The sequence below is a fragment of the Schistocerca piceifrons genome, chromosome 4 (assembly GCF_021461385.2).
Source record: "Schistocerca piceifrons isolate TAMUIC-IGC-003096 chromosome 4, iqSchPice1.1, whole genome shotgun sequence".
NCBI classification, from domain to species: domain Eukaryota; kingdom Metazoa; phylum Arthropoda; class Insecta; order Orthoptera; family Acrididae; genus Schistocerca; species Schistocerca piceifrons.
In genome coordinates, this window is record NC_060141.1 from 576518353 (window position 1) to 576541100 (window position 22748).

A 22748-nucleotide genomic window follows, 5' to 3' on the forward strand; every position below is an offset into this window, starting at 1 on the left:
CCCACCACCACTGAGAATCACATCTTCATCTAGCATGCCTTCAAATGCTTCCCTATCCCTTATTTACTCCTCATATCTCATTTCATCCACCCCAAGCCCTCCTCACCCTACTAACATGCCTCATCCATTTTCCCTAGCAACCATTCTTAAACAATTGTGTGTTCGTGTAAGCATCAACATGTTGCAGGTACGTGGTTTTCTTTGATTGTTTTTGTTTACTGTTTCCATACTGGAATTTCCATTACTGTAACAACCATAAATATTACTCTTACACAGACTAAAGCTTGTTAAACATGCAGAGATCCTTACCTGACTTCCAAATTTTTCTTGTTAACAGGTTTCTTCTTGGCAGCCGAATGTTTAATAAACCTCTCGATAAGTGCATTGACACCACTGGGAGTTTTTGTAACACATGCATCCAAATCAATAATCTCATCAGGATCCCCTTTGAGTTGTGGTTTAAAGAATGTATTAATCCTGCTCTGAAATTTCACATTTTTAGATTTATTTGAAGTACAAGCTCTTACTGCTTCATGTGAAGCATCTTTGCTGCCACAATTGTCTGCCACATCATTATTGCTCTTAATGCTATCCATAATTTCTGTGTTTGCCACCTCGATATTTATAGTACTTTTAAAAGGGTCATTATCCTGCTTATGTAGATTTGTAACACTGGTCAAACCATTAGTCTCAATTTCACTGGTCCTTGCACCTCCTAGTTCCTTGACACTTTCACTGGCTTTTGCACAATTATCTGGAGAAGTATTACTAACAGAACCCTCTGCAATTGACGCCTCTAGATCTGGACACACTTTTCTAGATTCATGGGAAGAATTCGGTAAAATCCCTTCTGTGTCTGACTTCGGAGCTCCAGATGTGGATACTGAACTATTATCAGAACTTTTCTGTATTTCTGTTGCAGATAGCTTAGTTTCAGTTTTTGTCTCTGGCTCAGATGTAACGTCACTTGAATTCAAGGGTGGCCCCAGTGTTTCTGACATTACGTCCTTGTCTTGACACAAATCAACTGTGTCACTTACAGTGTAATGCAAGACTAAATCCTGTGAACCTATGTTAAATACATCCAGCATTGAAACATTTTCTGAATAACTCACTGTGTGGTCATCTACAGTAGAATCACAAGCATTATCATCACATATCATGCCACAACCTACAGTTTTATTTGTCACCTCACTCCCTGCCTTGTTGTGTAGTGTACATTTACTATCAGAAGTGATATTTGGGTTGCTGACAACATTACTTTTTTTATCTGCACTCCTGACATCTGAATGATCTTTACTAATTTCATGAGATTGGGCACTGTCAGTGTCATATGTAGCAGATGACTTCTCTGCACTGGTTGGCATTTGATCACACTCCAGTCCATTTTGCTTAACACTACAGTTTGTATCAGATTGATCAGTATTTTCATCATCAACTTGCCCAGTTTGTGTAACTAGTATGTTTGATGAAGTAACATCATTTGCAATTTGTGAGGATATGGAAACTCCTTTATCAGAAAAATTTTCACCTGAATTACTTAGATCAGACACCTTGGGTTGTTCATCAAGTACCTTATTGCTAGTATCACTGTCAGAATCATCTGATTCAGATTTATAAAAAACTTCAGCCTCTTTCTCTCTCTCTTCAAGATCTTTCCTGCAAAAGAGCAAGACAAATTACAATTTAAAAAATGAAACAAACGTGTTCACCACAGTCCTGAAAACCTCATCATGCACAATGGAAAATAAAGACATTACAACTGTCAAACAGCAAGGTTCTGATCACAACGGAGTAAAACTCAATAGTTCACAGTTTGACAAAGACACAACTTTGTTTAAAGGTACCTTTCAGACAGAGTTCTGAAAGTGGATATTGTTACACTGTGGATGCAGACAAAAAATGAGGAAAAATGTAGAAAAAACACAATGAGAACTTGTGCATCCATAAGCAGGATTACACACAGAACTCATAAGTGGCAGTAAAATGAAAATGAAATTGCTGGAAAAAAGTAAGTAAACTGTTCATTATGTCAAAAGTAATCGCCATATCTGATAATACCTTTATCCTAGTGAGAGACAAGACAGTCACCATGACTGTACCCAGGCATGCATCTCTCCATCTGAATCAAACCAAAGGCCACAAATGTCTTTCTTCAGGGCTCCCACAATACAGAAATCCCATGGGAAGAGATTGGGAATGTATGGAGGATGTGTTAGGGCTTTTCATCTAAAAACTTCTGCACTGTTCTCTAAACAGCCTTGGCAAAATGTGAGCCAAGTAAATTAGACAGAATACTCTGAAAAAAGCTGCTGTTTCCTCAAGTACATTACATAGCTGCTATTTCTCTCCCATTGGTAACTTAATACTTACTTGGTATTTTTAAAATACAATACTTACATCTGTAACAACAGAGGCCTGTTTACGGTGCACTACTGCTTGTCACACAGCTTTACAATGAACGCTATTATTTGTCATGAAGCTAACAGAACTTTTTCAATCCAAAAAATTTAGGTATCCATATAATTTGTAGTAGCTAATGAGGTACACTTTTAATTTTCTTTTGAATTAGCAGATTTTCAATTTCTTGCTTTTCATTTGATGGGAGCTTGTTACACACACTCTGAACTGCAGACACACAGGCTATGTCTCCATTAAAATTGTTTGTGTGTGTTTGATTGCAATAGTATAAATCACAACTCAGCTGAAACAATGTTTTCTATTTTGTCAGTAAAGAATTTCAAGATCCTTAAAAGGGTCTCTGCAGAACATGTGGTTATCTGCTTTATATAATTTCCTTACTGTTTGCTTCTGCTGGATAAACATTTTATTTACTCATGATGCACTGCTCAGAAGATAATTCTACAAGACAACAAGAAGTAGAAATATACAAAATCTGACAACACTCTTGTTTTCAAGTCAACACAAAGTGAGAGACTTCAAAGGACAAAACATGCTGAACTGACCCTTGTGATTAGTTTATCTATGTACTGACTCCATTTTAACTAGTTATACAGGAAGACACAAAGAATTTTACACAGTTTGCTCCATTTATTGTAGGACTTATAATCTACTTCTGGTACTAGCAATTAATTTTTGCTTGTTTGAAATCAAACAATGAGTCTTAATGAGACTGAGACTCAGAACTGTGAACCGTTTACTCTATTCAGTTATCATGTGGACCATGTCTGGTATGGTCGAGTTTGGACCCTTGACTGATATGCCTCTTAACATTAACAAAAATTATAGTTTCAGAACCATCCTTTAAATACATTGAAAGATCATTTTTGTAAATGAGAAACAATAATTGATCCAGATCCTCAAGGGCCCCCTCATGCTATGTCTCCCTGTTCTGAGGACAGTTTCTTACCTGTGAAACAGTCTCATAGGCTGACCCACTGCTTTTTGTTACGATAGTAAGAAACCATTTGCAAAAAGTGATGCATCAATGCCATAACACTTTAGTTTACCCAGGAAAATTTTTTAGGCGCAAAATCAAAGGTTTTGGCAAATTCACAAAATATATTAAGGATATAATTTTTCCTGTTTAGCTCTGCCGGCACACCATTTGTGACACATTATATGTTGAAGAATACTTATGAAAGAAAAGATAAAGTGACAGGCAGTTAACAAGTTCTGATCAGATGAATGAGTCAGTATTCTAACAATGTAGGCCACTTTCTCAAACACCTGAGAAAGCTGGAATGAGGTAAGTGGGTCAGTAATTAGAGAAGATTTGATTACCTCTAGTTACAACAGAATATTTAAGTGTGTCAGGAAATATGCCGCGAATCACTGATGGTTTACAAATGTAACTTAAGGGTAGTCCCATCAAATCAGCATGAGACTTTAAAATTTTCATCATAGCTAGCAATTTAATACCTTTTAGCCACCTGATGAATTTTGTAATCTCCATAAGAATTACAGTTTTTGAAACAAATATCTGTCAGTGCTGCATGTTATACTTGCACCAATATACTGCACAAATAATCTTTATTTAGCAGTTTATTACTGGGAGTAATGTTTGCAGCCGCAGTGAGGAAATAATTGTTTTGTTTAGTGGTCAATTATTTCAAAGTGTCATCATTTCTACAAGATATATTTTCTAAGGGCTTGGTTTCACCCAGATCTTAATTTTATTTTTTATTTATTTTTTTTTTGTTTCATTTTTGTTTCTTGTTTAATAATGTGCCAAGTGATTTTTGCATTTTATTTTTTTGAAGATAGTGCACAACTTTTGTTTTTCAATAGCAGACTAGAGGCTTTTAGAACACTGATGGTACTGGAGTTTCAAGTTTTGATTACAACTTGACCTCTGAATCTGTTAGAGCTCTCCCCTCCTAGCACAAAATACTTTACTCCCAGTAATTACTCTTCCTCCTTCCAATTTTACACTTGTTTTTCTATGGGAAATACTAAACTTAAGTGCTGTAGGAATGTGCCCTGATACGCACAACACACATCTATTAACATTCCATCTATTCTTTCTATTATCTCTTCTCAGACTGCTACCTGCAACACGCCACCAACCTTGCAGGTGTGAACTCCTGGCAGCTGCAGCTCAGGTCATCTAGCTTCATGGCCCTGGAGATAGATTAAAACAGTCTGGCATTGACACAACTATGCAGAGTTGTTTTCAACCCAACCTCCAGCAGCTGCCACACAGCAATGCACATACCATAGTAAACAGCACTGAATTGCAGACCCATTTCTCTTCTGAGAATTCACGTTCCTCCTGAATGCCACACGTGTATCCTTGCATCAAACAGGTATTTAGGGTACCACCCACTCACTCTACAGCCAATGCACATTCCGGGCTTGTGATGTCCATGCTTAGCAGCCTATCAATCAAAGTTATCACTCAGCTCTCGTGAACATTCCAGACTTACACCGGCCATGCTTAGTAGCCACCTACCAGAATTCACTGTCAAAATCATCATCTCCCGGAATTTCATCTCTGCCGTCTTCGATCTCACGCCTCGCAGGACCTCATCTTCGACTGTCCTTGAACTCACCATCTCACTGGACCTCACCTTCAACAGTCCATGAGCAGACTGTCACGCTGGATTGCAATGTCAGTGATACACATCCAGTCAAAAATGTTCCAGTGCAACCAAGTAATGCAGATTTAGGTCCCAATAAATTGTGCTGTGTGTATTTTGTTCATTAGAGTTAACAAACATATCATTGCTCCCGATTACATCCACTGGGTCATGTTTTCCCCCTCGGTCCCAAATGCAAAAGTGGCTATCGGACATTCTTACACTTGTGATGCTTTCTCTTTCCACTTCATAGTGACCCATGGATCCACCAGTTCTGCAATGCAAGCAGAAGTTACAGCTCCGGGTACAGCAACAACACTTTCAGCATGACCTGATGCTGAGGCTCCTCAAACAGAATGTGAAAGTAGTCCATTCTTACAACATACTGGTGCCAGGTTCGCACCCGAGGAGAAGCCATATCGTCCTGTGCCTTCTGACATCACTCATATGTTCTGACAAGTCTCCAGCCACTGCTGCTCCAGCTAAGCCCGTCGCCCAATGGCCACAGACACTTGCTGCCATGGTACCCCCCATTTCTTCCATTCCTTTGGTCTCACTTTCTGCCTCTCTTCCTGCACCCACTGCGCGCACGGATCAAACTGACAGTCAGTAATTCCTGTGCCAGTTCCCCAAGGATTCTCACCTACTGCTCTCTTACCCTTGGTAGAGTCTTCTTTCTCATACATCGCCAAGGCTCTACCCACATCTCCAGTCCTCCTGGGACCTTCCCCTTAAGGCTGTGGATATCGCATCAAATGTGACACATTCAATGCATCTACCCTCACTCTGTCAGAGGCTTCTCAGTGACCTCACTTGCTGATAGTGTGGGTATCAAGTCTTCATCGGCGCTCTCCAGCATCCTCACCTAGTGAGGGTATCAAGTTTACATTGGCATTCTCCAGCATCCTCACCACACTGTGGCCGTTCTGCTGCCCCATGCTTCTATTCGGCAGTTGCTCTCATTTGGTTTTGCAATCGCCCATCCCAGGGATCACTTTCCCAGCCCCGGGAGCCCTCCTCAATGCAGCTGTCACATGGTCTCCAAGATGGCTCCTCCCCTTCTTTCTTATGGGAGGTGAGTTATTGTTTCCTCTCAGGCTGCCTCATGTTACATATATCACTAACCATACAGGCACATTCTGTGGGCTACAGCAACTATGTGATATGTTCATATGGTCTGTTTGCATACGTATAGTTTACAGCTGCCATCAATTCTCAATTTTACCATCCTGCACTTGAAACCAGTTGTGGAAGTAACCATTGCCCAGATACTTTGGCTTCAAAGTCCTTTTTCCCCGCTGCAACAGCTGTATCACCCCTAAAACTTACTTAAAAAAAGATCTACTATTTAATGCTCTCAAACTCTTCTTCTCTGCAATATTTATATTACACTCCAGTTACAAAATGTACACTGCATTTAATAGTTGCTTACAACTTCAAGCTACACAGAATTTTCAATTACAAACTCTCTTGTACATCATCAGAAGTGCCAACCAACGATTAACTTCACTGAGACAGCAACAGCAATGTCTCTAACTCCCGGCGGTTCCACAAAACGGAGTATACCAGGTGTACTGTTATGAAATGAGCGTTAAGATACAAATGTGTCGATAGGGAACATTTGTTGTGAACGAGCCTTAATTTTTTGTTTGTTTGGTTGGTATGACACCTGTCAAAGATATTTAGTTTACATCAAGTCATGCAACAAACAACATCATATGTTTTGATCGCGTTAACAATGTCGAATTTTGTACCAGAAAGTGATGATTTGTGGAAAGCATTAATTTTTTGTTTTCATTTAAAAAAAAGTGCTGCAGTGTCGCATCGTATGCTTGTTGAGGCAAATGGTTATCATCCTCTATCAGAAGCAACATGCAAAAGATGGTTTCAACGGTTCAGAAATAATAATTTTGATGTAAGAAATGAAGAATGTGGAAGACCACCAAAAAAGTTCGAAGACGCTGAATTGCAAGCAATATTGGATGAAGATGATGCTTTGAGTCAGAAGAAAATGGAAGCAATGCTAAATGTTGCACAACAAACAATTTCTGGCCGTTTGAAAGCTATGGGAAAGATCCAAAAGTGTGGAAAATGGGTGCCACATGAATTGAATGAAAGAGAGATGGAAAACCGAAAAACCATTTGTCAAATTTTGCTTCAAAGACATGAAAGAAAATCAATTTTGCATCGAATTGTTACTGGCGATGAAAAATGGATTTATTTTAAGAACCCTAAACGGGAAAAATCATGGGTTAATCTGGAACAACCATCAACATCGACTGCAAAACCAGATCATTCGGCAAGAAGACAATGCTCTGTGTTTGGTGGGATTAGAAAGGTGTGGTGTATCATGAGCTTCTAAAGCCCGGTGAAACTGTGAATACTAATCGCTACAGACAACAAATGATCAACTTGAGCTATGCATTGATCAAAAAAAGACCAGAATGGGCCAGAAGACATGGCAAAGTAATTTTTTTACGTGATAATGCACCTGCACACAAAGCAAAACTGGTTCAGGATGTAATCAAAACACGTGGCTGGGAGCTGCTACCCCACCCGCCATATTCACCAGACTTGGCCCCTTCTGACTACCATTTGTTTTCATCAATGGGAAACGCATTGGCTGAGGAACACTTCGATTCCTACGAAGAAGTCAAAAATTGGGTGTCTGATTGGTTTGCTTCAAAAGACGAAGATTTCTATAGGCGTAGTGTCCACAAATTGCCAGAAAGATGGTCAAAATGTATAGAAATCAATGGTCAGTACTTTGAATAATTTTTTTTACTTTTCAATTCAAAATTATTGTTTCATTTTCACAAAAAACGCTCATTTCACACCGGTACACCTGGTATCACCTAGGCAGGATATCTGCATCATGGAGTAATCGCTCACTGCACTGGCAGCCTCAATGCACCATAACATCACTGTTCATCACCCCATTCCACAGATATGCTGTGTTCACCACAGCGCGTGGTACACGCACAAAGAATACCAAAAATTCTGCACACAGAAAGCAGGTCACACAAGTCTACTAAAATAACATGAACATCCTTTTAAAAACTGTGGATATCATTCATTTGATTGAAAGATCAAAGTAAAACATATTAAGCAATCTGTTACACTTCCACGTCCACTAGCTACATGGCCCTCTGGAGTTCAATGGCAGCAGTATGGCAAAGACACAACCACAACCTTTTATTTTCAACCTAACCTCCAGCAGCCATCACAATACCACAGGGTGCCAGCTTCATCTATAGCACCACGTGTATCACAGTAAATGGCGCTATATGAGGTGCGACAATAAAGTAATGAGACTGATGTGAAAAAAAGTGTTGCTTACTGTTTTAGTCAAGTTTAGTGTTGTCTCCTTCAAAGTAGTTCCCTTCTGATTGCACACACTTTTTCCAGAGCTTCTGCCATTGATGGCAACTTTTCTGGAACTCACCTTCTGAAATATCCTCCAAGACCCTCATCACAGCTTTTCGGACATCTTGTGCTGTTTGAAAATGGTGTCCCTTGACTGCCGATTTGGCACTTGGAAATAGAAAAAAGTCGCACAGAGCGATATCTGGTGAATAAGTACTGGTAGTACTGAAATTTGTTTTGAGGTTAAAAATTGCTGTACTGACAAAGCAGTATGGGATGGTGCATTATCATGATGCAGAATCAAATTATCACCAATGTTGGCATGGACACAAAGAACTCTTTTACGAAGTCTTTCTAAAATTTCTTTGTAGTAATATTGGTTAACTGTTTGTCCAGGAGGCACCCACTATTTATCAACAATTCCCTTGGAATCAAAGAAGCACACAAGAATGCATTTCACTTTTGACTTTGACATGCAAACTTTTTTGGTCTGGGTGATCCCTTTGAGCACCATTGCGAACTTTGGCGTTTTGTCTCTGGATCGAACTGGGGAAAAAAAAAAAAAAAAAAAAAAAAACACTTTCATCACCAGTAGTGATAACACGGCTCAACAATTCTGGATTGATTTCCATTTGCTTTAACAGATCAGCTGCCACATTTTTCTGTGTTTCTCGCTGTTGCGGTGTGACATTTTTGCGGATCATTTTTGCACAACTCTATCTCATACCAAGATCTTCTGTTCTTATTAGACGAACCATTTCTCGATTGATGTTCAGTTCTTCTGCAAACATTTTCAAGGATAATCTTCGATCAGATCGTACGAGTTCATGCACCCTGGCCAAGTTGACATCCGTCTGTGACGTTGATGGTCATCCACTGCAGTCTTCATCTTCAACATTCATTCTGCCTTCACTAAACATTTTATGCCAACGAAAAACTTGAGCTCTTGACATAACCTCCTCTCCAGAAGCCTTCTGAAGCTTACCATAAGTTGTCGTTGCGTTTTCACCCAATTTAACGCAAAAAGAAATGGCGTACCATTGCACAATATTATGCGGTTCCATTTCCGTGACAAGAGACACAAACACACATTAACAACTCACGACTGAGCAGTTGCATCGATATGCCGCTTAGACTAAAGGGAGCTTATAGACCAAGGTCAAAGCCTGCACTGTTGCCACATCTTGCACAGAACTCAGTCTCATTACTTTATTGTCGCACCTCGTAATTGTGGGCACTGCTTTTCTTCCATGAAGTCATGTGTCTGCTAATGCTGCACTTGTATCCTTGTACCAGGCAGGTATTTAGTGTGCAGCCTGGTTACTCTGCAGCCAATGAACACTCCTGGCTTACTTCAGCTTTGCTTAGCAGCCCACCAATCAGAGTTCTCCCTCAGCTCTCGCTCATGCTCTGGGCTTACACCAGGCATACTCTACAGGCCATCAATCGGCATTTATACTCAAGCAATCGCCTTGCAGGAGTTCGTCTGTGCCATCCTTGAGTTCATGCCTTGCTGCACCTTATATCAGTTGTCATCGAGCTCATGCCTCACTGGATCTCGTCTTCAACTGTCCACAAGTTCAGCACCTCACAGGACTTCAACATTAATGACAGACCTTCAATCAAGAACATTCCAGTGTGTTGTTAGTGTTGCCCTTTAGCCAACTAAATAGTGTGGACTCGTGTGTCAAGGAACTAACTGTGTTGTATTTTATTCATTAGATGTAATAAACATATTACTATACCCGCCTACCTGGGTAGATACATCGTGGTGAGCTGCCCCCCCCCCCTCCCCCCTCGGTCGCAAATGCAAAACTTTCATTTCCTTGTACAGATATAAGAAGCAAAGTGAAACAGAGTAAGAGAAAAGTGTGTTACACAGCCAGGACCACAAATTCAAGTGTGTTTGGTGAGAGAATAATATGAAAAGGGAAGGGAAAAAGGTCCCTTATTTCCTGTTGGACAGGTTGTTAAGACGACTGCAACATTGCCGTATGCCCACCTAAACTATCAGTGCCAATTATTCATCTCTCAAAGTATTGGTGCAAGCATGGTAGACAGACCAAGGATTTTTTTGCTGTATTCCAAGAGATGAGAAAAGACCACAACAAGCAACCAATGGAGGGCAAGTAGGTAACAGTAATGTTGACGTATACAGCTGAAGACTGAAATGCATGACAAAATATACACATACCACTGGCATAGTACACGGTGTCTCACGAAAGACATCCAGGAGAGGACTACAGCTTGCGCGGCAGGTTTGCCAGCGGTTTCCACTGCATCTGCTGGTTGTTGCTATGTGTAGTTCTCGCACACCAACACTTTGCATGTGCCCCCTACACTGTGCGATTGAGTGTACTGGCTTATTTTGAGTTTTTTGTCAAGTTTAATCACTACAAATATTGTTGCTAGACATTCTTACTGCAACTGCACCAAGTCAGGGGCTTTCTCTGCCCATATGTTGCTGGGCCCGGTCCTCAGACAGAAATACCATAAGCATGTCTTCTATACTCTGCAATTGAGTGTTTGGGTGTTTTGAGCTTTCTGGCAAGTTTCCATTCAGTATGGTAAACATGAAAGATCAATGAATATGAAGATAGTAACTGTTCTGAAAGAACAGATACCAATGATGACCATGCAACTTTTCTAGAAAGAAATGATAATTAATCGAAACCCTCAGCTGCCAACAGGTGTTGTTGATATAACTCAATGGGGACAGCTGAAAATGTGTGCCCCGACCAGGACTCAAACCCGGGATCTCCTGCTTACATGGCAGACGCTCTACCCATCTGATCCACCGAGGGCATAGAGGATAGCGTGACTGCAGGGACTTATCCCTTGCATGCTTCCGGTGAAACCCACATTCCCAACTGTCCACAACCTACATTCGTAATGTTCCTAAAGGATATTTGCCCATTCACTCATTACTCACTCCAACTAAGGCAAAGTGTGCGCATTTGCACAGAAGAAGGTCAATGGCCGGGTAGCTTTTAACTATATGAAGATAGTAACTGTTCCGAAAGAACAGATACCAATGATGTCCATAAGCAAGAGACCAGTAAGCAGGAGATCCTGGGTTCGAGTCCCGGTTGGGGGCACAAATTTTCAGCTGTCCCCATTGAGGTATATCAGCAACACCTGTTGGCAGCTGAGGGTTTCAATTAAGGTTCAATGAATGTTTCTTTTGATGAACTATGGAAAAACAGAATCATATGTGGAATGTCGGCTTGAATTCAAATGAAAATTTCCCGGTATGCAAGTTGCCAATGATTCAACGATACGTACATTGGAGAAGGAATTTCAAGAGACCAGATCTGTGATACACAAATAAAGATAGATAACCTAGAACCTAGTGTTTTAACCAAAAATAAATTAGATGAGACAGGGGGTCCCTGAAAAGACATCTGAGAAAATCTCCATGCAATTTGGTACTTTATATTGGTGTGTCAAGACCATCTGCTCGTAGATCTTTGCACAAACTGAAAATGAAACCATACAAAAGAACAGTAGCACATCAACTGAGGAACTCAGATACTGTTGCTCAAGCTCATTATTGCTACTGGCTATTACAGTCTGTGCCTGAGATGCTTGTTTCCGATACAGTATGGCTGTATTTGTCAGGATACATAAATTCTCAGAGCACTCAACACTGGAGCTCCGAGAATCCTCATGAATTCATCAACAACCTCTGCACGACACGAAAAAGGAGCGTGGGGTGCAATTAATGCAAGAAGAATTATTAGACCAAACTTTTTACATGAAACAATACATTCCGAGAGGTATGTGAACAATATACTGCATTCTTCCCCCTCCCCCCCCCCCCCCCCCCCTGAAGACTAACACCTAGTGAAAAGATATGCGGTTATTTCATGCAGTACAATGCAAGACCCACACTGCCAATGGTTCTATGACAGTAATAGGAAATGTTTTTGATAAGATAATTGACTGGTCTCCTCATTCTCCAGATCTAAATCTGTGTAATTTTTATCTTCGGGGAATATTAAAAAACTAAGTGTATACAACCAATCCCCACACACTAGCATAGTTGGAAGACAGGTTCAGCTGATCATTTCCCAGATTTTGGCATCCGAAATTCATCAAGCGTTTGCTAATGTGTTCAGGAAATGTCAGGCTGCTCTTCCTACAGAGGGACATTGTTTTGAGCGCACACTGTAAATAAAGGTGAGTTTAAGTTAATCTAATGCCTATTCTGTTTATGATTAATTCAGAGGAAGCACGTGCACAATCGACTACCAACAGATTAGTGTCCAAGAGTCAAGTGCTGCTGCAGCTGGCAGATGCATCAGCAGCAGCCGGTGGCCATTCCAAGTGACTTGTGCAATCCCTCCTAGGCATCTTTCATGAGACACCCTGTATTACAATGATGAAATTTTGCACAACTGTTGAGCAAAGATTGCTTATTTTGAATGGTATGCCATTGTCATGCACTGAAAATAACAAATGTGTCAATTCTCTGTATGTCCATTTTTTCAGAGATGTTTCAGGACCCATCTGTTCACTACAGGATGTCGAATCAAACACCTTTCAGCCATCTAATGTCCAAACTTATTTTATTTGGTTACCAGTTTTGGCAATTTATTAAATCATCTTCAGGCCCCTGACTGATGTGTGGGAGGATTCCACCTCAGTTCTGCTGAAAATAGGGGCCAGCATTCAAGTACTGGTATCTATAGATTTCTGCTTGCTATAGCAATTACTTCCACCATCACCTGCTGGCCCCTATTTTGGCAGAACTGAGGCGGGACCTTCCTTCACATCTGTCAGGGGCCTGAAGATGGCGTAGTAAATCACCAAAACTGGTAGCCAAATAAAGTAAGTCTGGCCATTAGAGGCCTGAAAGGTATATGATTCTACACAATGTGTCAGTTTTCTTCTCCCAATCAGCTAGCCTACATATTTATTTTATTGTAAAGAAAATTCTCATTTGTCCCCTGTACTCAAATGATTATACTATACAAAAATTTCAAACAATAAATTATTTCAGTCTGGAGCTAAAAAAAAGATGCAGTACCAGATAAGTCCAAGGTTTTTTGTAGCCTCCGAAATTTCTTTTACAGCTGGTACAACAGGTTTCCGCCTTTGCAGGAATTCCTTAATACTGTGCTGCTTAGGACGATGGTACGGCAATGACAAACGAGACTGGCGAAGCAATCTCTGTGTTTCACTGTGAATGTTATCTATTTCACTCTTTGCAGCAGTTTTGGCCTGTGGAAGGATGATTGTGAGCATCATTATTTGAAAAGAGAAATTTACAACTACGAGACTGAACATGACAAATTTAAAACATTCAATCAAATGACTGAACTACACCAATCAGTAACATATTACACCACTTAAGAATTAAAAACAAACAAAATTAATTGATTCATTGTTGGTGTCTTGCCTTCCGAGATGCTGGTTGTCTGGTTGGTTTCATGGGTTTCTTTAACTTCTGTGAAGATGAGAGTTCAATATCCATGGAGGTAGTGGTAGGAAAAATCTCCTTTTCATCCTCATTGTTACTGCTCCCTCCAGCACGGCTGTCTCTGATGTATGTAGAATCACCTTCTTTGTTTTCACCGTCATCACTTTTATCATCATCTGTGCTTTCAGCATCATATAAATCCTTATTTTGGAACAGTGACTGTATATGGAGGAACATTAATTGAGCAAAGTTTATAAAATCAATCTATTACTATTTTCAAAAGTGGTTTCCTTATTAGAGGAACAAGTAGAAATATATATTTAATTAAATACAGCAACAGCAGCAAAATCAACAACTAAGACAGGAAATTCTCTCTCAACTCCTTCGCAGCTTCTTTAGAACGAGTTAAATACATTATCTTACCCATGTTACAGTAAGATACATATCAATAACAGTGAAGACTAAAGTAATGAGGAAAAGAGAGAGTGAGATTTTTGTCTAGCCCAATGGTGCAACTGATTTTGTTTAGCCCAGTGGTGTGGCTAATGGTATAAGCTGAAAGCTGTACTCAGTATCTCACAAATTCATAAAAATACTTTTGTACAATTAATACACTTCTGATGAAATGAAAAAGAGATGTGGTTCAAAGATTTTAACGTAAAAGAATTAAAGTAATATGTTTGGTTACACTACTAGATTACCAATAATAAATGAAAAGCACTAGTTTGTTTTTGTTCTACAGCAAAGCAAACTAGTGCTTTTCATTTATTATAATGTTGTTCTACCAAGAACGGACTGAAGATTCAGTTAACCAGATCACCAATACCTTAACATCCCACAATAAATCAAACAGGGTAGCTAGAACACTAATGTTTAAAAACTGTTACATTTATAAATATCATAACGTGAAGTACCAAATAGGTTTACAGCAATGGAACAGTGTACTGGCACAAACAAACAAAATAATATTGTGGTTCAGTGTCCTCAGTATGTAACAAAAATTAAGAGTTTACTGTACTGCCAACATCAATGTCAATAGAATGGGAACAATAACTTGGCTTGTGTCCAGATACCAAATGCACCTAAAATATGAGCTTGGGAGATTGTCTCACTGATCGACTACTAGCAAAAGAGGATATTTCGATGCTGGGAGATCAGAAGAGAAATCTGCCTAAAAGCTATATCAGGAATAGTACCAGTCACAGCAGTGTTTCTCTACTGCCCATAGGTTGGCAGCACCTCAATTTTGTGTATTCAATCGATGATATTTTCACATAACCAATGAGATGTGAGGAAAAAAAGTAATGAATTTCAAGCACGCAGTCACAAATATTTGAACCTTTTCTTTTCTTCTTTTTCTTTTTTTTCCCTCTCTTTTTTTCCCAAATATGTAACAAGTTACAAGGTTGTGTTAGTTTGGGACCTAAGAACACAGATTAAATTGCTGCAAGTGAAATGTGGTTCAGAGATCACAGTCCCCCTATAACTGGTTGGGAAGAAGGCAAGAGCATATCACCTCCAAAAGGACCACGCAAAACTGAAGTTACTATTTGCAGTAAGCATTACAACGTGTGTTCAAAAAGCAAGGAGACTTTATATTTTTATGAAAAAATATCTATTTACTCCATCAATATTCATGCTGTCTCCTTCAAAATAATCCCACTCAGATACAATCTACTCATGCCAAGGCTTCATGCAATCCTTGAAGCACTTGTCATAAGCACTTTTTGGTACTGCCTTGAGTACTTCGAGTAATGCAGTTTTTATTTCCTCAATCGTTGAAAATCTTCATCCTTTCATAGGTCTCTTCAGTTTTGGGAACAAATCGCAGAGAGACAAATTCGGTGAATATGGTGGCTGAGGCATGATTGTCATGTTTTTGGTCAAGAAAATCTCTCACAAGCAACAATGAATGAGCAAGTGCATTGTCATGACACAAAAGACGTGAATTGTTTTTCCACAACTCCAGACATTTTTCGCATATTGCTTCTCACAAACAGCGCATAATGTCAAGGTAATACTCTTTATTGACTGTACGATCTTGAGGCAAAAATTAATGATGCACTTCGCCACAGTAACTGGAAAAAAAAAAAAGAAAAGAAAAAAAAAAACAGTGAGCAAAACTTTGACATTTGATCAAACTTGGTGTGTTTTTTTCGGCCTTGGCTCTCCGGGATGTTTCCATTGGAACAATCGTGCTTTGGTTTCGACGTAATAAATGCAAACCCACATTTCGTCACCAGTTATGGCTGTTTAGAGCAAATCAGGGTCATCAGCGATATCATTCAAGGGCTCCTGAGCGATGCTCATAGAACAGTTCTTCTGATCAAAATTGAGAGGTTTTGGAACAAACTTCAAAGACACACATCTCATGCCCAAAACATTCAAAAAAATTGCATGACACAAGCCAATATCCTCAGCAACTTCTCTTACAGTAAGTTGACAATTTTCCAAAACAATCCTCTTCACAGCTTTGATGTTATGATCTGTTGCTGATGTGCTGGGGCGTCCAGAGCAATGTTCGTCATTGGCATCTTCTCAGCCATCTTGTACTACTCGTAAACATCTTATTTTTAACTTAGAGCAGACTCATGGTATGCCACTATCAACATTTCAAGTATTTTAGAGCATTCGATTCCATTTTTCACACAAAATTTGATGCAAATTCTTTGCTCCATTTTTTATAATGATCGAAAATCGCCAAGCACACTAAAACATGTCTATCCTTTCCATCTGTCAAAGACAAATGAAGTATGCTGTACACTTGAAACTGTGAAAATATGTTCAGGACATGTGTACCAACATAACAAAAAAAATATCTATAATCGAATGTATGTTGCCCGCACAATTTGAAAGGTCACCTTACTTTTTGAACAGCCATCATACACTGCACCATGCTTAAAATTCATAGACAGGCATGGTACAAGGTGAAGGAAGACATTTGATTACTGAAAAACGTCAATGAGGAAAGTTGAAAATCAAAAAATGGAAAATCCAGGATTTGATTTTTGCCTGACGGCTTTTCTTCTATCCTAACCCTGTACTGTTTTCCTTTGTAATACTTTCTTTTGCGTCGCTATACTCAATGAGGAAAGTTGAAAATTTATGTCAGACCTGGACTTTAACCTGGATTTTTCCATTTCTCGCAACCGTTCACATTGATCAACTCTGCCATCTGAATATGGTCCCTGACCAATTAAAAATTTCCAACTCATCCACACACTACTGACATAGTGCCCCTCTGCATTACCCTTACTACTCACTGCGATTCACTGATTCCCATAAGAGTTCGAGAGCGTTGTGCATCTACACAAAAAGGATCACTGGGTCGTCCAGCTCTAGTTATATATATGCAGTGTCTGTTCTTTCGAACATGTCCGAAAGAAGACATTTTTGACCATGCAACCATGTATATGAGTATGATAAAAAAGTAAAGCAAAACATTAGCTGCTATTGGGCACGGAAATACATCGATTGGGAAAGTTGAAAATTTGTGCCGAACCAGGACTCATACCAAGATTTTCCCATCCGAAAGAACAGACAGCACATATATAAATAATTAGAGTGGGATGGCCCAATGATTCTTCCTCTACAGATGAACAACACACTTTAACTTTTACAGGAATCAGTAGATCACTGTGAGTAGTGATGGTAATGGCCAGGGGCACTACATAATAAGTATGTGGAAAGTTGAGTCGGTCAGAGATCGTGTCTGATTGACCGAAGCAGTCAATGTGACTGTTAGCGAGAAAATGAAAAATAGGGGTTCGAGTCCCAGTCCACCACAAATTTTCAAGTTTCCCCACTGATGTATTTCAATGCCCAACTGCAGTTATGTCTTCCTTTCTTTAGTATCATGTACACATATATGGCTGCATGATCAAAAATGGCGTCTGTTCTTTAGGGCATGTCCGAAAGAAAAGACACACAAAGGCTTTGCAGCCCTTTATACATATAACCTTATTAACTATAACTGAATCAGAAGCTGCTCACAGCTGTCCTTTGGGATATGGTGGATATAAGGCTCTTTTTCAGCACAAAACTGACATGTGATTTAAACGTCACCTATAACAATGCTACTACAGATTCAGCAGGCAAAAGTACAAAGCTACTGTACCATTACCTACAATAAAAATACAAAACTCTGTATCTCCAGAAAGATTAAATAGAACCAAACAATGGAAAATCCAGGATGAACGATGACAATATTATGAAAAGCATAGTTGCAACTCACCATAGAGCAGAGAGAGTCCCCAACAGGCACAACAAAAGGACTGTCAAACAAATATGCTTTCATCCAGAAAGGCCTTCATCGGAATTAGACAACTCTCTCTCTCTCTCTCTCTCTCTCTCTCTCTCTCTCTCTCTCTCTCTCTCTCTCCCCCCCCCCCCTCCCCCTTGCAAGTGCAATTCACACAAACATGATCACAGTCTCTTGCTGCCAAGGCCAGACCCTGACATACATGAGTTTCTGCACAAATGGACTACAAGAAAACTACAAGTAGTTCTTTCCAAATTTCATCACCAACTCTATATAGACATGGATAATTAATCAAAGACTCTGCACTTTTTATATATCACAGTTAAGGTAACTGAACAACACAGCACCTCACACACATAGAAAACATCATGCATAAATGGCATAGCTCATAGAAAACACACTTGAAAATGCAAATCATTTCCTGAAACACTTCATGCAAAGAACAGATACCGTATTTACTCGAATCTAAGCTGCACTCGAATCTAAGCCGCACCTGAAAAATGAGACTCGAAATCAAGGAAAAAAATTTTCCCGAATCTAAGCCGCACCTGAAATTCGGGGCTCAAAATTCAAGGGGAGAGAAAAGTTTTAGGTCGCACCTCCAAATCGAAACAAAGTTCGTCTAATTGTAATATGAGACACAATTTAGGTCGAATGAATGACGATACAGCTGCAGTAGTTTGGTTCGAGTCGTAAGCTTAGCAGTTAAGGTTTACCAGGTAGCCATTGCTACGCGTCAGGCGCTCCGTCCGTATTTATACGGATATCCTTCCTTTTTCACGTGCTTCGTCTGGTTTGAATTGATTGCTTACTTTTCTTTGATCTGATAAGCGCTGTTTTCTTTGTTATAGGTGTTTACGTCACTCTAAGCTGAAAATGCATTACTGTACTGTGTCATGCACTGTTTGTCGCATTCTGATAGTGCGTGTTTACAGCCTGTCGCCGCTCGCGGCATGGCTTGCTTTTGTGCGCGCTACCGCCGCTTGCAAATAAAAAATAGAGAGGAATCGTCTCATTAGCGAAACATTTGTTGTTACTTACACTACTGCTTTCTTTGATAATGATCAACAAGAACCAAATAATAGACTGCGTATGATAGATGATGTTCTGAATGAAATTTTAGCGAAAATTTTTCTCCGTTTGAAAATCTTTGCAGGCACCTCTTTAGTTCATTACATTCTGCACAGATATTAGAGTCATCTTACATTTAAAAATCTAGTCAGTTGCTGTGCTTCATTTCTGACTGTGTCACTATTCAGCATAAGAATAATACAAATATAAACATGACATGATACGTATATTCTTCCGCATTTGCTGTTGTCTCACTCTAGTTTCGTAGTTTATTAGGCAGACAGGATTTAAATGAGATAGTAGCAAACACGAAACAATACATGGCAAAATGTTTATATTCGTATTAATCTTATGGCGAAGAGAATACTGCATGTGATTCACAATTCATAAAAGTTCCTATTAGCAACCATCTCTTCTCACAGGTAGGAAAAAATTCAGAATGTAGAGTTGGCCATATTGACAAACATCCCAAACAGTCTTGCCAGTCGGATTTTTGTAGTACATTGAAATGCTGCTACATTCGAAGATCAACAATACAGGATTTGTATTTACTTCGTTGGATAATGTACCAAAATGCAGTGGTCGAAACTCTGGGCGGAGGAAAAGGGCTCGTCTTCCACTTTTTTTTTTTTAATTTATTTACTGACGCAGAGGTTTTGGTGCCAGTATTTATCTTTGTGCCTACAAAGCATGCCTGTGTAGCGCTACATATATTCGACGGCAGAAGTTAGTTGTGGCGGTACCCACCAACATTTTTCAGAACTCCCGCTTGCTTTGCACTCGATTCTAAGCCGCGGCCGTTTTTTGGATTACAAAAACCGGAAAAAAAGTGCGGCTTAGATTCGAGTAAATACGGTAAATAGAAAATTATGACTTTTAACAGAAAAGTTATTCCGTAGCGAAACCTATTGATTTTAGTCACAGGCTTTCACTAAGCATTTTTAATGGATCAAATCAAACAAAATCAAGATGGCCAGGTTAATATTTGAAAGCACTCACTCCTAACAAGACTTGAGTATCTTAACGGCTACTGCACTTGAATCGCTTACTGCATTCATACAATAACGTATCAGGTGACAAACTCGAAATACAAATAGATTTGGACTATTATGCAATGTTTGTGGGGGCAGTAGCATCATTGATGGATTGCCAACTTCACAATATACAGTCTTTCATTTCTGGAAAAATTTTCTGATTTTGAATTCTTCCTTAATAGTGGGATAACATTCCGGCAGGTGATGTTACATCGTACTTTTATTAGCAGACTGCTTTTACTATTCACCAGCTAGCTCATTTTCCTTGATAACATAAGCTATGATTCAATATAAGACATAAAGAGTGATATTTTAAGATGATTTGGTTCCACGTAACACTAACTGCATGTGAGTATCAAGAGTGTGTTTTTTTTTTTGGACTCTCAGTGATCCACTATTACTCAGTTTAAACTGTCCTTTTTGGCATTTCTAGAACTTCTTTGTGGCTCTGTATCAATAAGCGTAGTGGCTTGAAGGGAGACAATGGTTTGCTGGCTAGGAGTTTGGGAGTAAGGAGTGGCAGGTGCACAAGCTACACACGTGACGCATGGGTGATGGGAGCTCGGAGCTGGAGGAGAGCAGTACAAAATGAAATGAAACTTCCTGGCAGATTAAAACTGTGTGCCCGACCGAGACTCGAACTCGGGACCTTTGCCTTTCGCGGGCACGTGCTCTACCAACTGAGCTACCGAAGCACGACTCACGCCCGGTACTCACAGCTTTACTTCTGCCAGTATCTCGTCTCCTACCTTCCAAACTTTACAGAAGCTCTTCTGCGAACCTTGCAGAACTAGCACTCCTGAAAGAAAGGATATAGCGGAGACATGGCTTAGCCACAGCCTGGGGGATGTTTCCAGAATGAGATTTTCACTCTGCAGCGGAGTGTGCGCTGATATGAAACTTCCTGGCAGATTAAAACTGTGTGCCCGACCGAGACTCGAACTCGGGACCTTTGCCTTTCGCGGGCAAGTGCTCTACCAACTGAGCTACCGAAGCACGACTAACGCCCGGTACTCACAGCTTTACTTCTGCCAGTATCTCGTCTCCTACCTTCCAAACTTTACAGAAGCTCTTCTGCGAACCTTGCAGAACTAGCACTCCTGAAAGAAAGGATATAGCGGAGACATGGCTTAGCCACAGCCTGGGGGATGTTTCCAGAATGAGATTTTCACTCTGCAGCGGAGTGTGCGCTGATATGAAACTTCCTGGCAGATTAAAACTGTGTGCCCGACCGAGACTCGAACTCGGGACCTTTGCCTTTCGCGGGCAAGTGCTCTACCAACTGAGCTACCGAAGCACGACTCACGCCCGGTACTCACAGCTTTACTTCTGCCAGTATCTCGTCTCCTACCTTCCAAACTTTACAGAAGCTCTTCTGCGAACCTTGCAGAACTAGCACTCCTGAAAGAAAGGATATAGCGGAGACATGGCTTAGCCACAGCCTGGGGGATGTTTCCAGAATGAGATTTTCACTCTGCAGCGGAGTGTGCGCTGATATGAAACTTCCTGGCAGATTAAAACTGTGTGCCCGACCGAGACTCGAACTCGGGACCTTTGCCTTTCGCGGGCAAGTGCTCTACCAATTGAGCTACCGAAGCACGACTCACGCCCGGTACTCACAGCTTTACTTCTGCCAGTATCTCGTCTCCTACCTTCCAAACTTTACAGAAGCTCTTCTGCGAACCTTGCAGAACTAGCACTCCTGAAAGAAAGGATATAGCGGAGACATGGCTTAGCCACAGCCTGGGGGATGTTTCCAGAATGAGATTTTCACTCTGCAGCGGAGTGTGCGCTGATATGAAACTTCCTGGCAGATTAAAACTGTGTGCCCGACCGAGACTCGAACTCGGGACCTTTGCCTTTCGCGGGCAAGTGCTCTACCAACTGAGCTACCGAAGCACGACTAACGCCCGGTACTCACAGCTTTACTTCTGCCAGTATCTCGTCTCCTACCTTCCAAACTTTACAGAAGCTCTTCTGCGAACCTTGCAGAACTAGCACTCCTGAAAGAAAGGATATAGCGGAGACATGGCTTAGCCACAGCCTGGGGGATGTTTCCAGAATGAGATTTTCACTCTGCAGCGGAGTGTGCGCTGATATGACACTTCCTGGCAGATTAAAACTGTGTGCCCGACCGAGACTCGAACTCGGGACCTTTGCCTTTCGTGGGCAAGTGCTCTACCAACTGAGCTACCGAAGCACGACTCACGCCCGGTACTCACAGCTTTACTTCTGCCAGTATCTCGTCTCCTACCTTCCAAACTTTACAGAAGCTCTTCTGCGAACCTTGCAGAACTAGCACTCCTGAAAGAAAGGATATAGCGGAGACATGGCTTAGCCACAGCCTGGGGGATGTTTCCAGAATGAGATTTTCACTCTGCAGCGGAGTGTGCGCTGATATGAAACTTCCTGGCAGATTAAAACTGTGTGCCCGACCGAGACTCGAACTCGGGACCTTTGCCTTTCGCGGGCAAGTGCTCTACCAACTGAGCTACCGAAGCACGACTCACGCCCGGTACTCACAGCTTTACTTCTGCCAGTATCTCGTC

The 22748-nt window shown here is 40.5% G+C and overlaps 1 protein-coding gene across 2 annotated transcripts in view; it reads right to left on the bottom strand.

The window, feature by feature from the left end:
- LOC124795486 (claspin) overlaps positions 1–22748 on the bottom strand; it is a 181777-nt gene that overhangs the window by 111866 nt on the left and 47163 nt on the right. For both annotated transcript variants that reach the window (XM_047259532.1, XM_047259533.1), the window contains exons 3-5: positions 13813–14052; positions 13441–13634; positions 310–1659 (exon numbers count right to left, since the gene is read on the bottom strand). In XM_047259532.1, the coding sequence (XP_047115488.1) occupies positions 310–1659; positions 13441–13634; positions 13813–14052 (1784 nt within the window). The remainder of the gene's footprint in view (positions 1–309; positions 1660–13440; positions 13635–13812; positions 14053–22748) is intronic.